Genomic DNA, 14597 nt, shown 5'->3' with positions numbered 1-14597 from the left:
GAAAAAATTTCAAGAGTACATGTCTACAAATTCTAGGCAAAGGATGACTACTTTGTAGACGCTAAAATATAACACAGTTTTGATTTATTTTGGATTTTGTTTAGTCACAACATAATTCCCATAGTTCCATTTATGTTATTCCAAAGTTTTGATGACTTTACTATTATTCTAAAATGTGAATAAAAAAAAAATACAATTATAATAAACAATGAATAAGTGTTTCAAAACTTTTGACCGGTAGTGTACATTCCAGTGGCAGCAGTACAACAGGAAGATTATCAGTCATTCATGTATTAGCTGCAGAATGGACAATATTCTTGGTCTTCACATTGAGAAACCCATAGGTATGCATGCTAAGCAACAGGGTAAGATTTACTTACAATTTGGGAGAGAGCTGATCCCCTGTGTCTATATGCATGATTTCATCAGAGGTCTGAAACTGCTTATAGATGCCTGACTCCTCAGACTGGCTTTATGCTGAGGGTGGAATTCCATCTTTACCATCCTCCACAACCTTCTCACTTTGTACACCTCTCTCCCTCCACCACTTCATCACCCTTTACACACACAGATTTGACAGATATACTAAGAGGAGACAGGTGGCTGGGGAAGTGTTCATTTTAACTGAAGGATAAAGAAAATAATGGAATGTAAAAGCAGTCATAACTTAATCATTATCTGTAAAAGATAAATTTATTTACTGTTGTGTCAATTCGTGGTTACAAGTGTACTGAGCACTCTAAGCCTATATTCAGGTCACTCCCAGAACACTCCCAAACTGCAGGGGGCAACCATGCAACAAAAGTTGGTGGAACCAACTTTTGGGAAGTGCTCTTGGGACCATATTTGCCTGCCCACAGGAAGTGCATGTTTCAAATGCACTTTGTGCAAGTGCAAGACTTTCAAAAAGTCAAAAAAGCCTTCACCAATATGGCTGCAAAATCACACGGCACTAGAAGAAGCCTTCCTGGAGTGATGGACTCAAGTACACGTGAGTTACCAGTTATTCTTATGCTTCTCGAAGTAACCACCAACGCAGGACAGAAAATTGGAACTCTCATTGACTTAGCATCAGATACCAACTACATCACTCATACAGCTGCCAGGAGATTGAAGCTTCAGAGTGAAAAGATCACGCTTGTCGTCCATGGAGTTGGAGGCATGGCCATGAAGGTAAAGACCAAAAGATACTTACTCAAGGTAAGAGTCAAGACACCTAGAGGCACGGAGAGAGCTCATGAGCTGATCTGTTATGGGTTGGATGAAATTGCAAAAGTTCACAGAGTAATCAAAGCACAGCAACTTGAGAAGTTCTTTCCCGAGACCAACCTGGAAGATCTGCACAGACCAGAACATGTTGAGCTTCTCATAAGCCACCGTGAAGGAAGACTTGCTCCACAGAGAGTAAAGGTAGTAGGAGATCTTGTCCTGTGGGAAGGCCCTTTAGGAAAGACCGTTGGCGGAGCACATCCGGACCTCTGTGAAGTAATGGGTATGGCCCTGCACAATTCTGAGACCCACTTTGCACGATCAATGAGAATGACAGCAGTGAAGTATCAAGAAATTGCTGAGATGCAAGAATCTAGAGCTGAGACCAGAACCACTGTTATTGGCAGGGAGTTCTTGGACTGGTGGAAGTGGGACAGCATTGGTGCGGCCTCGCGAACCCATGTGTGGAGGATGCCGGTGTGGTAACTGTCAGCCAGGAGGCAAAGACATGACTCTGAGTGAAGAAAGAGAGCTTGAGATGATCAGGCAAGGCCTCAGCTATGTGAAATCAGATGCACATAGTCAGGAGCCTCACTGGGACACAAAATACCCCTGGATTGAAGATCCAAGTTCCCTGCCCAACAACAGAAGCGCAGTGGAAGCCACATTTCTGAGGACGGAGAAACAACTCAAGAAGGAACCAGAGTGGCGTACAGCATACACAACTCAAGTCCATGAGATGGTGGAAAGGAGGGCAGCAAAGAAACTGACTAGAGAGACCATTGCTGCCTGGAAAGGACCAGTATGGTACGTCAGTCACTTGGTGGCGTCGAACCCACACTCTGTAACAACACCTGTCCGACTGGTATGGGACAGCAGCCAGAAGTATAGAGGAATCAGCATGAATGACCTTCTCCTGAAAGGGCCTGATGTACTTAATCCCATCCGGGCAGTGCTACTAAGGTTCAGGAGAGGAGTCCATGCTGCCCTCGGCGACATTAAGAAGATGTACAATTCTGTGTGGCTTGAAGACCTGGAGATGCACCTCCATAGATTTCTCTGGAGAAATGGGGAAGATGAAGAAATTGAGGAATATGCTATCACCAGGGTCAACATTGGTGATCGACCAGCAGGGTGCATCGCACAACTGGCCATGAGAGAGACAGCAAGGCTGCCCATTTTCAATCATCTGGAGGGGAACGGAGGATTCTTGAGGAGGATTCTTATGTAGATGACATTCTGACATCCCATAATGACCTGGAAGAGCTCAACTGAAACCACCAAAAAGTCGAAGAAATTCTGAAGGCAGGTGGATTCTTCCTTAAGCCGTGGGTCCGATCAGGCCAAAGTGGGAGGCAGACGTCTACATCAGAACATCCAGCATCATCAAATGAAGTCTTCATTCTCCCCAACCAAATGAGAGAAGGAGACAACAAAGCCCTTGGAGTTGGTTACCTGGTCGAACCAGACAAACTGTACCTTAAGACCTCGATAAACTTCTCAAAGAGGAAAAAGAAGATGAGAATTAGCAAAAATCTTGTCGAAGAAGAGGTGAGACAAAAACTCCAAACCCATTGACTAGAAGACAACTGCTTAGCCAAGTAGCTAGTTTATATGACCCAATAGGCCTTGCAACACCTGCCAAACAGAAAGGAGCCATTCTAGTCAGGAAGGCATTTCAAGAAGCTGGAGGCAAAACTCTAACACGAGACACATGGGACACACCTCTGTCTGAGAGACTTAGAGAAGAAGCCATCCATCTGTTTGAGGAATACACACGCCTCAACCAAATTACCTTCCATAGAAGCCTCACACCAGTCAGAAGTATTGGGGAACCCTTGGGAATAACATTCTCAGATGGTAGCGACCAGAGCTATGGAGCTGTTGCATACTTCAGGTGGGAGACTGAGCAAGGCATTCTGGTCCGGCTTGTTGAGTCCAAAGCCAAGCTCACACCACTTGACCAAAAGGGAGAAGCAGTGAAGGCTGAGGTCTGTGGGGCTGTGTTTGCTGCGAGACTCAGAAAATATATTGAAAAGCACAGTCGGATGCAAGTGGAACGTTGGCTCCATCTGCTGGACAGTCAAACTGTGCTGGGTGCAATCCAAAGGGACAGTTATGGGTACCAGACCTTTTTGCAAACAGAGTGGGAGAAATCCAGAAGTCCACATCAGTTGAAGACTGGAGATGGATTCCAGGGGAGCAAAACATTGCTGACCTCACAACAAGAGGAGCAACCCCAGAAGACCTCAAAGAAAACTCTGTGTGGCAAAATGGCCCAGAGTTTCTGAAACGACCTGTGGAGGAGTGGCCGACAAAGTCAGCCAAAGATGTCGCTGCAGATGCTAAAGAAGGTATAAACAAGCTCCAAAGGAAATGTTTTACAGCAGCACTGACCCGAGCACAGGTCCAATATGCTCGACCTGCCACTGCAATGCCAAGGTCCCCGACCTCTAACCAAGACAAGGACCTGCAAAGCAACCTTAGTGGAAGAGGGCACCAAATCCAAGTCCGGAGGCCACCTTCTGGTTCTTCAATAAGGAAAATCCTTAACATCAGTAAGTTCAGCAGTTTAACCAGGTTGATAAGAGTCGTTGCCTGGGTGTGGAGAGCTTCCACAAAGTGGAAAGAAATGCTGGCCAAGACCTCAACCAGAAGCAAGCCAAAGAGGAGGGAGGTTCCTTCAGCTCTTGAGATCAAGTCCAGAGTCAAGGGAACTACACTTACCATCATGGAGTGTGAGGATGCTCTCAGGGATCTCTTCCTTTCGGCTCAAATGGAGGTAACCTTGCCAGACACCACACTCAGCAGGCTTGCTGTGGTCAGAGAGGAAAGCACTGGACTTTTACTCTGTGGAGGAAGATTCCAAATCTTTAATAAAGAGAAAACTGCAGTACCAGTCTTGCCCTGCACATCATGGGTATCCACTCTTCTAGCTCAAGAAGCCCACAGGGCAAATCATGAAGAAATTGCAGGCACACTTCTCCGGATGAGAAGGAAAGCATGGGTGGTAAGAGGCCGGAAACTAGCTCAAAAGATCGTTGATAGCTGTGTGACATGCAGGAGACTTAAGGCCCGAAGATGCCAACAGATCATGAGTGACCTTCCATCGGAGAGAATAACACCAGCCAATCCATTTGAGTACACAACAGTGGACTTATTTGGACCGTATGAAGTGAAGGATGAGGTGAGAAAGAAAGTGAAACTCAAAGTGTGGGGAATCGTCTTTTGTTGCATGGCGTCTAGAGCTATGCACACAGACCTTGTCAGTGATCAGTCAGCTGAAGGCTTCCTGTTAGCCTACCAAAGATTTACAGCACTGAGAGGACATCCAAGGAAATTGTGGTCGGATCCTGGGAAGAACTTTGTCGGAGCAAGACCGGCCCTCAAAGAGCTCTACCTGTTTCTGGACCGACTGGAAAAATCAAAGCTTGAAGATGAAGGCTCCAAGCATGGCACAGAATGGAGCTGGAAGATCCATCCAGCGGACTCACCTCACAGAAATGGAGCTGCTGAGGCTGCTGTCCGGACTGTGAAGCGGGCTTTGCACAATCTGGGGGTGATGGAGTCTTCACATGGGGTGAGTTTCAAACTTTCCTTTATATGGCTTCCAACCTCGCCAATGAACGACCTATTGATGCCAGGACTCAGAGCCGGGAAGACTGTGTAGAATACATTAGCCCAAATTCACTTCTGCTCGGAAGAACTGGTCCCAGAGGCGATCCAGGGACCTTTGACTTTGAAGGCTACCCTTACAAGAGATTAAGAACCATCCAAACAGAAGTTGACCGGTTCTGGAGGAAATGGAGCCAGTTAGCCGGACCAAACCTGTTTGTCCGGACCAAGTGGCACACAGCTCATAGAAATGTGGCAATTGGAGATGTCATCTGGCTGGCTGACCAGAACGCTTTGAGAGGTCAGTTCAGGCTTGCCAGGGTCATTGACGTGAACACTGACAGGAAGGGAATTGTGAGGGATGTATATCTCCGATCCTTCCCCAGCTACCCAGTCGCAACTGTGAAGCCCACTAAAAAGATGGAAACACACTCAACCAAGATACCTGCAACGGTTCTTCACAGAGATGTCAGACGGATAGTTGTCCTGCTTCCAGTTGAAGAGCAGCAGTAGCAACAGGATCAAAAATGGAGTGACTACATCCAACACATTACAGTACTGGTGTGACCTCCTTGGGTTGAAGAACCAGGAGGTCAAGTGGGAGGTGTTGTGTCAATTCGTGGTTACAAGTGTACTGAGCACTCTAAGCCTATATTCAGGTCACTCCCAGAACACTCCCAAACTGCAGGGGGCAACCATGCAACAAAAGTTGGTGGAACCAACTTTTGGGAAGTGCTCTTGGGACCATATTTGCCTGCCCACAGGAAGTGCATGGCATTGAAATGTTTGTGAAGAGCTCAGTTGGCTCACTCTCTCTCACTTGTTCCTGGGAAAAGCTACTATGACCACAGCTCCTGATCATCTCAAAGACGCTAACTGGTAGGACAGTATAAGGTTAAAATGTGTTTGAATGTGTTGAGTTCAGGCTTCTCTATGTTCATATGTTTGCTTTTGCTTGGTTGTAACATACAATTTAAATTAAATAAGGAAGACTTTATTATTGTAACGCTACTCTAAGCATTTGTATAAGTTTAATTACGGGATTGGTATTGTTATTATTAGACATCCCAGGTTGATCTGAATGACTTTGTTTGGTTTGAGGATTCAGTAGCATTTATTTATTACTTTGAGAAAGTTGTATTGAGATTTGTTTGTAACTAATTCATGCTTTTGGTTTGTGTATTTTAAAGGTTATCAACCTATTCTGTCTCATCCCTAATCTATCAAACCATCTTGAAGAAATAAAAAATCATAAAGTGAGCAGATTTGAGTTGTCCTTTGCGTTCATCAGAGATAAAGCAGTTTTCAAGTTTGGGCAGAGCTGTGGTCAGTTAAAAAACACACACAACTTGACATTTACCTTTAAAAAACATTTTTTTTTTTTTGGTTTTATGTACAGTATATTTAGACCAATATGCTATCTAAGATGGCTTTATGATATATGTATTGTTTTATTATGGGACCCACTGTACTGTTCATTGTACAGTCTGAACAATCTAATGATTAATTCAAACTGATAGGCTAAATCTGTGTCAGAGAGCTTTAATGAATGAATGTTACATTAATATAGTCCTTTTCTGACACCACACTAAAAGTGCATTACACAGTGAACAGGGGAGTCATCTCAACCACCACCAGTGTGCAGCATCCACCTTTATGATGCGACAGCAGCTATAGTGCGCCAGTACAGTCACCACACACCAGCTATTGGTGGAGAGGATAGAGTATAGTTATTGAGCCAATTAATGGATGTGGATTATTAGGAGGCCATGATTGATAAGGGCCGTTCCCTTTCCTCAAGCATTCTCCACTAGGCATTACACTCTAAATGGACCCGGCTCAAATGGCATCATATGTCAGAAATAGATTCCATATTGTCATCCTGACAAATGCCAATCTGATCTCACTGTTTGGCCGTAACACAAATATTCACCAATTATCTGGAGGAGAAAGCAGCTTAGTCAGCTTAACATCATAAATGAATGAGGAGTTTATTAGCAATGGAAAGGATTTAGTTGGACTTGAGAAACTTTGCGGTCATGCCTAAATGTGTATGATGTAGAGATGTTGAACAGCTGTTGATGGTTTGCTATTACTTTCCAGACTGACTGTTTTTATGTTAAGGCACTTTTTATGTATATTTATGAATTTCAAGTTACTTCGTAGCATCTTTTATTTATAAAAATGGATAGTGCGGACTAAGCTGTTGTACAATAACTGTCAGCACATGTGGCCGCACTGAAGTTTCAATTCTGCTGTGTTGATCGCAACTGTATTATATTTGTTGGAGGAAGAATTGTTTATTCCGATTAATATTTTTATTACTAAATCAATTTATTTATTGGGCATTGATGTCTTTTATCATACATCAATTGTGGCTGTTTATTACAATAATTTCACCATGGTTAAGGGGACCTTATATTATCCTTGTAACACATTGCTTCCAGCAGCTACTACCTTATTTTTCATGTTTACAATGAAATCAGTTTGCACCTTTGAGGTCTGTTTATGCATTGATTGGAAATGGGATATGCCGAGAGGATTTTCTTATCTCCCAAATGATCTGATCATTACTTTTGGAAGGTTACCAAACAAACAGATGACAGAGCTTATGGTGGTCAGTAACAGTGAGTGACACACATGCATACTTCTCTGATTGCTATCATTTAATGTTAGAGATTCTTAATCTGACCTCATTTGGAATGTCACGAGTAACACTTTTATAGACTTATTTACAATGTTAAGATACCAACATTCCTAAACCACATTTCAGCACAATTAAATCAATTTGTTATTATATATCATCCCTAGTTGGAATTGTGACCACTGATCATTTTGTAGAAATCAGACTGACATAACAGAAATTAAGTTTATTCCACTTAGACAGTCTTGAGGTATTTTTCTCTCTCAAAAGACTGAAGATATGAGGATATATATATATATATATATATATATATATATATATATATATATATATATATATATATATATATATATATATCCCGTGCTATCCAACAGATTTTGATTTTAGAGCTGGCAGATGATCAGATCCTGCCTGGTGTAAATCCTGAGTGATTGTAAAAAGAAAAAAAAAATGTCCTTATAAGGTAAATTGTATTATGTGAGGAGTTGTTCATTTATATAGAGGTTCAAAAGTGGTTCAAGAGTATGTCAAAATGCTTTCATTTTGAATTGTTCTTATTTATTATAGGTTTGCATTACAAATGATATTATCAGCAAAACAATTAGACTGAAATGAACATGAATTTGTATTCATGTCTTACAGTCTTAGTATTTGACATGCTCCCCTTTTGCAACTCCACAAGTTATGCAAAACCTGATGATTCATGTAATCCAGCATGATTTGAGGATGTTTCAAAGAGCATCTTGTGTGCTTAAATAGAAGCAAGAAAATCTGACTTTTGAGTCAATGTCATACATGTATTAACATATTTGATTAGTGACCTAGAAATAGTGCAGAATCTTATATATTTATTTTGTATTTAACATCATAATCAGTGTTTTTCATTTTTCTAAATCTTCTGGTTTAAATTAGAATTTGAATCCCAGATTTTCAACACCTCCTCTGTATTTGTTCAGAATAAACCATGTAACAGATTACATGGATTTACATGAATCACTACTGTTGAATACCATTCATGAATCTCTTTAAATAATGATTTAGATCCCGCAAGCATGCAACCTTTCGTCTTAAATCGGTCATAACTTTCTTAACACATTATTACAGCTGATTTCTATAATGAAACACATCATTAATGATAGCAACATTTTATTTACAATAGAAATGGACAAGTAAAAATAATTATAATAATTATTTTACAAAGTAATCTGTTGTGTATTACAGCCACACATACATCCAAAACTGCTGAACAACAGTGAACTACAGCACAAACTAATTTGATACATCTGCATGAATATTTAAAGAGATCTAACCATTTACGGTTATACCAATTACTGCTGTCGGTTCCCCGTATATTAAAAGATGAAAAAAAAATAATAATTTTGTTTGGGGGTGGGTCTTTATTACAAAAAAATTTGGTCTGTACATCATCAGCTCGCCACCGGCAGCCAATCAAGCACAAAAATAAATAAATAAATACATTAAAATCAATAAGAACACAAAAAATGTCAGCAATGCGAAGTAAAACAGATATCACAGCAGCTGCAGTAGTTCACGTTAACGTGCATTCAGTGTTTAGGAAACAAAAGATAAAACAAAACTTGAATAACTGAAAGACCATTTAAAAAAGATCAGCACGTGACTGCAATGGTGTGTGTAATTCTTTGTGCTCATGGGAAAGACACTGTGAGGATGTATTAGGATGTAGCAGCTGTACAGATGGTCCACATTATCTCATATTGTATCATTTCCAAACATTTGGTAATTTCTGTAAAGTTTGACCATGTATAAATCAAATCATCTTAGGTAGTTTTACTTTTTATTATTAGGTATCTGAACTAATTCTTAACCTTTTGCTTTTATGCTATTAGGGATAGTTCACCCCAAAATGAAAATCCTGACCTCATTTACACAACAACATGCTTTTCTAAACCCATATGACAGAAGTTTCATTTTTGGGTGAACTATTCCTTTATGAATGTGTAAGTGTATATAAAAAGTATATAAAAAAAGATGATTGTGACCGCACAGATTAGAAGGATTAGCATAAATTAACTGCTTCATTTGTAACTTTTCATTTCAACCAAGTGTGCAGGGATGTATGAACTGTACACTTTTTGGCAGCCAAGGTAAACAACTTTTTTTTTTTTACTGATCTAAGCCAACAAAAACAGCAAAACATCAATTAGCACACATTAACACTGAAGAAACAAACTCATAATGACTATGAACAAATTTACAACCGAGCATTGTGAACCTATTTACCTAAATCAATGGTCAAGTGTGTTAATCTGGTTAACTTCCATTTACATAATCATAATTAACCAAAAGTGCCAACCATATATCTCTGAATTCACAGTGAGTATCCATGCATGTTAATGTACGGTATATTGTACTGTATTCTATGCCATATGAAAATAATCACATATGGCCCTTTTAAAGACAGGTCCCTTAAACCAGTATTGTTTTTGTTTTAAAAGTTCAGAATAAAAACAAGGTATCCCAAAAAATCTCGCTCGCACAATTTTTCTAACATATACAGTTCAGGTAGGTTTTCAATAGATCGCATAACGTGGTAAAAATGTCTATGGGTGTGTGGAGCAAGAAAATTCATTTAAATTTTTCTATAAAAAATTCTTAGAAAGCTCTTAGTATTAAGATGCTGAACATAGCGGCAACATAAATCACAACCCACCAAATACATAAAAGCTAGCAGTTTCTTAAAAACCTGCCAAACAGGTGGTCTGTGTATGCTGACAACATTCTGAGTTGAATATATTAGATGAGGAACATCTATAGACATCAGAAATGCCCCAGACACCCAACAAACAAACAGCAGAAGTTCAGGAAGCACTTTTGGATCTTTCAGAGGCACCGTTGTGTGTTGGCGAGGGCGGTGTGAATGAAATCTTTCATGAAAACACTGACCCTTAGTGATAGCAGAGAGAGCAATTCAGCAGAGCATCTTCTTTAAAATCTGCTAATGCTGCATATTTAATTGTAACAATGTCTAAGATCTCAGTCTCAAATATCTTTTTTTTTTCTTCTCTGAATGCTTTAGTGCTCTTCAGGAAGTGAGAGTTCATGCCTCTGTTCGAGGTCTTGGCTCTCTCTATTTCTAATCTCTTCAAGTGTCTATCCAAGGTTACAGGTCAAAGGTCAGTGACTTTATTCTCCACAGCTGCAGCGATCTGTTGTAGTCTGTATCCCAGCTGCATCTTCTGAGCTGTGGAGTCCTCCTCTAAAGCTGTGATAATCTGAAAAGACACACAAAATAGTTATAGACATGGACAGGATGGGGGACTTTATATTGTGTGATGTCTGAATCATCACACTAGCTCCAAGTTGGCAAGTAGTTTCAGACAAAGCCGGGTCTGTGAGTAAACAGTCTGTTTAGATTTTGCTATTTTAAGTTGCATAGGTGAAATAAAAAAAAAATAAAAAAATTCTTAGATTCGTCGGTCCTTAAAATGCAAGTGAATGGAGATTTCTCTTTTGAATCTCCAAAAAGGACAGACAGTCAGCATAAACATCATCCATACGACTCCAGCGGTTAAATGTATGTCCTCTAAATTGATGCATTCACTTTTGGTGCGAAAAAGATACATATTTAAGTACTTTTTAACTATAATCCATTGCTTCGTGAGAGCGCTGATTTCACGTGGTCTCTCGTGTCATGTGACGAATTCATGTTGGCATGTTACGGACATAATCTAACATTCTTCTCCTCAGTAGAGACATACAGGATAAGTACACAAATGTACTATTGTGAGTTAAGAAACAGATATTAGAATAGATCTAAACCAAAACCAAACAAGCTACTGTACAGCATTGCTCCTCCTCACATGTAAACAGCACTGGTCTTCCGGCTGTGACTTATGTGCTTCAGTGTTTCAGTGTTTCAAATGCCAATGCGATTATGTCACACGTGCATACCGCTCCTGGAAGTGATGATTTAGAGTTAAAAAGTACTTAAATATTTATATTTTCACACCATATGCAGTTATATCGCTTTAAAAGACATTACTTTATCAGTGTCATATGAATGATGTTTATGCTGACTGTCTGTAATTTATTTGAGCTTCAAAAGTCTGATCACCATCCACTTATATTTTAAGGACCTACTGAGCCAAGATATTTTTCTGTTTTTCTTCAAATGTGTTCTGGTGAAGAAAGAAAGTCATACACACCTGGCATATCATGAAGGTGAGTAAATACTGATAGAATTTTCAATTTTGGGTGAACTATCCCTTTAAGAACACATCAGGGTCATATTTCATGCCAAAATCAAAAGAAATAAAAACTAGATATCGCAGTAGATACAAATCTGCATTGTCATGAGTGCTCTGAGCACACGCGCATGTAAAGTGCACACACACAGGCTGCCTGTCAGTCAAACAGCGTGTGGCTGCAGATGTGAGGAAATAAAAAGTAAATCTTTAATATTTTTTATTTGTGACTTTTCTCTCTCTATTTTCTATCTCTTTTGGCCTGTTATCGAGATAGATCAGGGGTTCTCTTGGGATTGTCTTTTCGATCACAATCAACATAATGGGCACCCCTGGGTTAAGGTTAGGTTTAGTTTTAGGTTTAAAGGTGCATGGTTCCGGCAGGACTCCAAACAAAACAGTGCATGAATATGACATCCGACTGTTGGGGGGTAACTTGTAGTAGCCTTGTAGGACACATAAAGAACCTTCTCAATTATCAAAAGTGCTACCACAAGAATAAGTAGACATCCAAACCTGTGTGAACCTTGAATCTGGTGAAACAGACAAGAAAGTCTCACCTGATCATAGTATTTGTTGATATACTTGTACAACTCATGTAATGCCACTAGATGATTGACCTCATTACAGTAGTTCTGCAAGAGAAGCACAGCAATGGTTAAATATTTTCAAGACCTAACAACAGATAAAATGGACACATAAACTTAATTTGATTTTTAAAACATTTCAATACTTTACAGAGGCTTTTATTTTTTAAAAGACCACACTCATAAAATGTCCAAACATGCAACTCACTCTGGAGAGTTCAGTTAGAGTGGAGTTCATCTCTTGGTCACTGACAGAGATGGTCTGTCTTATATCTGAATAATATCTGATAAAATGCAATCATAAAAGTAGTATGATTATTGTATGTTAATTAAACATTAAATGACACATTAATAAAAACATTATCCATTCTCCAGTCTCCATACATTTATAGAATAGGAACTCACCTCTCCACCATTTGTTTGTACCGTGGGATGTCTCGAGCATACAGGAGCTTATTGATTGGGGAATCCTGTATGAATGGTATAGGAAACATGAACCAGAGATGTTAAATAATGGTCTTTTCATCTCACCTTTTTACCAGTGCAAGCTGCATTGCATTGACTACTCATTCTGATTGGCTTACCCTGCCCAGTTTATGGTCAGCGATTGTGCAGGAGTCCATGAAGGTCTGAGCAATGACTGACAGCACTGCATCTACATTGTCAGAGGCCTGAACATCAAAGATGAATTGCGGGTTCTTCAGAATATTGATCCAGAATCTCAGCGGTAAGCTTCAAAACAGAACCAAAATGTAGGTTGTGACCAAATTATGTTTGTTTCTGCAGCAAACGGTGTAGGAAAACTTGGAGGTGAACTGCAAATGTATAAATAATTGTATTCTTTTAAAATGGTCTGCTTGACTGACCTGTTTGTTTTCCATATGTGGATTGTCTCTGGGTCTGTAATGTTGTGCTGTGCTGCCAGATCATCCAACAAATCAAAGAAATATTTCACAGCCAAAGGAACTGGTTGACTTGTACTCAGAATTACAGTGAACATATCGTCAACTAATTTCTGCAGCGTACCCTAAAACACAGTAAAAATAGTGAAAAACTTCAACAGAAATAGTGACCAGTCATAGCACCTAAAATATACACTTTCCCTTATGTAGTAATTTTAACGCTCAGCGTTGATTGGAAAAAAGTTAATAGGCATGTTGAGAGGGCACTCCTTTAAGTGGTACCTTCACAGACAGCAGGCGAGTTAGGTAGATCTCTGGTATTGCCTTGGCTCTCTCTCGTTCTTTGTCTCTTAGACTGCCTCGTCTGTGTTTGGGAAGCTCCGATTCCTCGCTGGCCTTCACCAGGTGCCATTGTTTCACTCCTCCCTCTTCTCCATCTTCCAACATTGGGGTCTCTGAAAGAGAAGAAGAGAGAATTTAAGACAATCTGTATGTTAAAAAGAAACATTCACATAGGCTGAATAACAATTCATTTTAGGACACTCACTCTCTCCTGGTATGTAGTCATGGCTGTCATGGTGGATTTGCTTGGATTGTCGTGGCACCAGTGTTACGGTGGCACCATCAGGGACCTAAAGAGAAACAACAGGAAATACTTACAAATCAACAATGACTTGTTGTGAAGTATCAGCATGTCAAACTCATTATATGGAGTTCTTATATTAAAAAAGCCCTGAAGAATATTTTGAACCTTGTAATGTTGTAAGGTGTTGAGACGTTTCAAGGACCCCTGAACCACTGATGTCAAGTCCTGATCTGACAAGATCAGATGACCAGCCATTCCTGCCCTCCACTCTATAAAACATATGTAAAACATTTTTGTGAATACTGAACACTGAAAATAAAGAAAGCAACCTAAATAGTAACAGTAGTTATCTTCTGGTGAATAGCTCAAAGTCTTCAGTTACTATACCGGCTCCCTGTCGCTCTTACCGAGATGAACGGAATCTGCGGAGGGTCTTTGGGAAAGCGACGTGCCCTTGCATGTGTGCTCCAGTACCTTCTCTTTCACCTGAGTGATGGTGTCACAATCCAGCACTTTGGTGGGGACCGTCTGAGACTCACCAGCACCTCCACTGCTCACCAGAACATTCAGAGTCTATTGAAAAATATGGGAGAGCTCAAAATATACAGTTGTTTGATTCACATTTGAGTGAAGTGCTCATGAATAAATCCTTTTTAAGATTCAGTCATTATATACCATGTTATTTTATGTGTAATTGAATTATCAAGATAAAAGGCTAGATAACGAATGAGACGTTAAAATGAACTAAAATAATATGTAACGTGGCCCCAAAAAATAAACATTTAAGCCATATTTCAAAGTGTATGAATGTCATTGCATTACACAACA

The 14597-nt window shown here is 39.9% G+C and overlaps 1 protein-coding gene across 1 annotated transcript in view; it reads right to left on the bottom strand.

Annotated features, from left to right (window-relative positions):
* Positions 1-8470: 8470 nt before the first annotated feature.
* LOC127628969 (plexin-B1-like) overlaps positions 8471-14597 on the bottom strand; it is a 121269-nt gene continuing 115142 nt past the window's right edge. Inside the window, exons 30-39 of the mRNA XM_052105969.1 lie at positions 14177-14342; positions 13935-14038; positions 13731-13815; positions 13466-13638; positions 13148-13308; positions 12866-13013; positions 12687-12751; positions 12490-12565; positions 12255-12329; positions 8471-10722 (exon numbers count right to left, since the gene is read on the bottom strand). Of these exons, the coding sequence (XP_051961929.1) occupies positions 10618-10722; positions 12255-12329; positions 12490-12565; positions 12687-12751; positions 12866-13013; positions 13148-13308; positions 13466-13638; positions 13731-13815; positions 13935-14038; positions 14177-14342 (1158 nt within the window). The 3' untranslated portion in view covers positions 8471-10617. The remainder of the gene's footprint in view (positions 10723-12254; positions 12330-12489; positions 12566-12686; positions 12752-12865; positions 13014-13147; positions 13309-13465; positions 13639-13730; positions 13816-13934; positions 14039-14176; positions 14343-14597) is intronic.

Source organism: Xyrauchen texanus, chromosome 35 (assembly GCF_025860055.1).
Source record: "Xyrauchen texanus isolate HMW12.3.18 chromosome 35, RBS_HiC_50CHRs, whole genome shotgun sequence".
Classification (NCBI taxonomy): Eukaryota; Metazoa; Chordata; class Actinopteri; order Cypriniformes; family Catostomidae; genus Xyrauchen; species Xyrauchen texanus.
The sequence above is the reverse complement of the archived record's forward strand: the minus strand, read 5'-3'. Positions and strand labels throughout refer to the sequence as shown.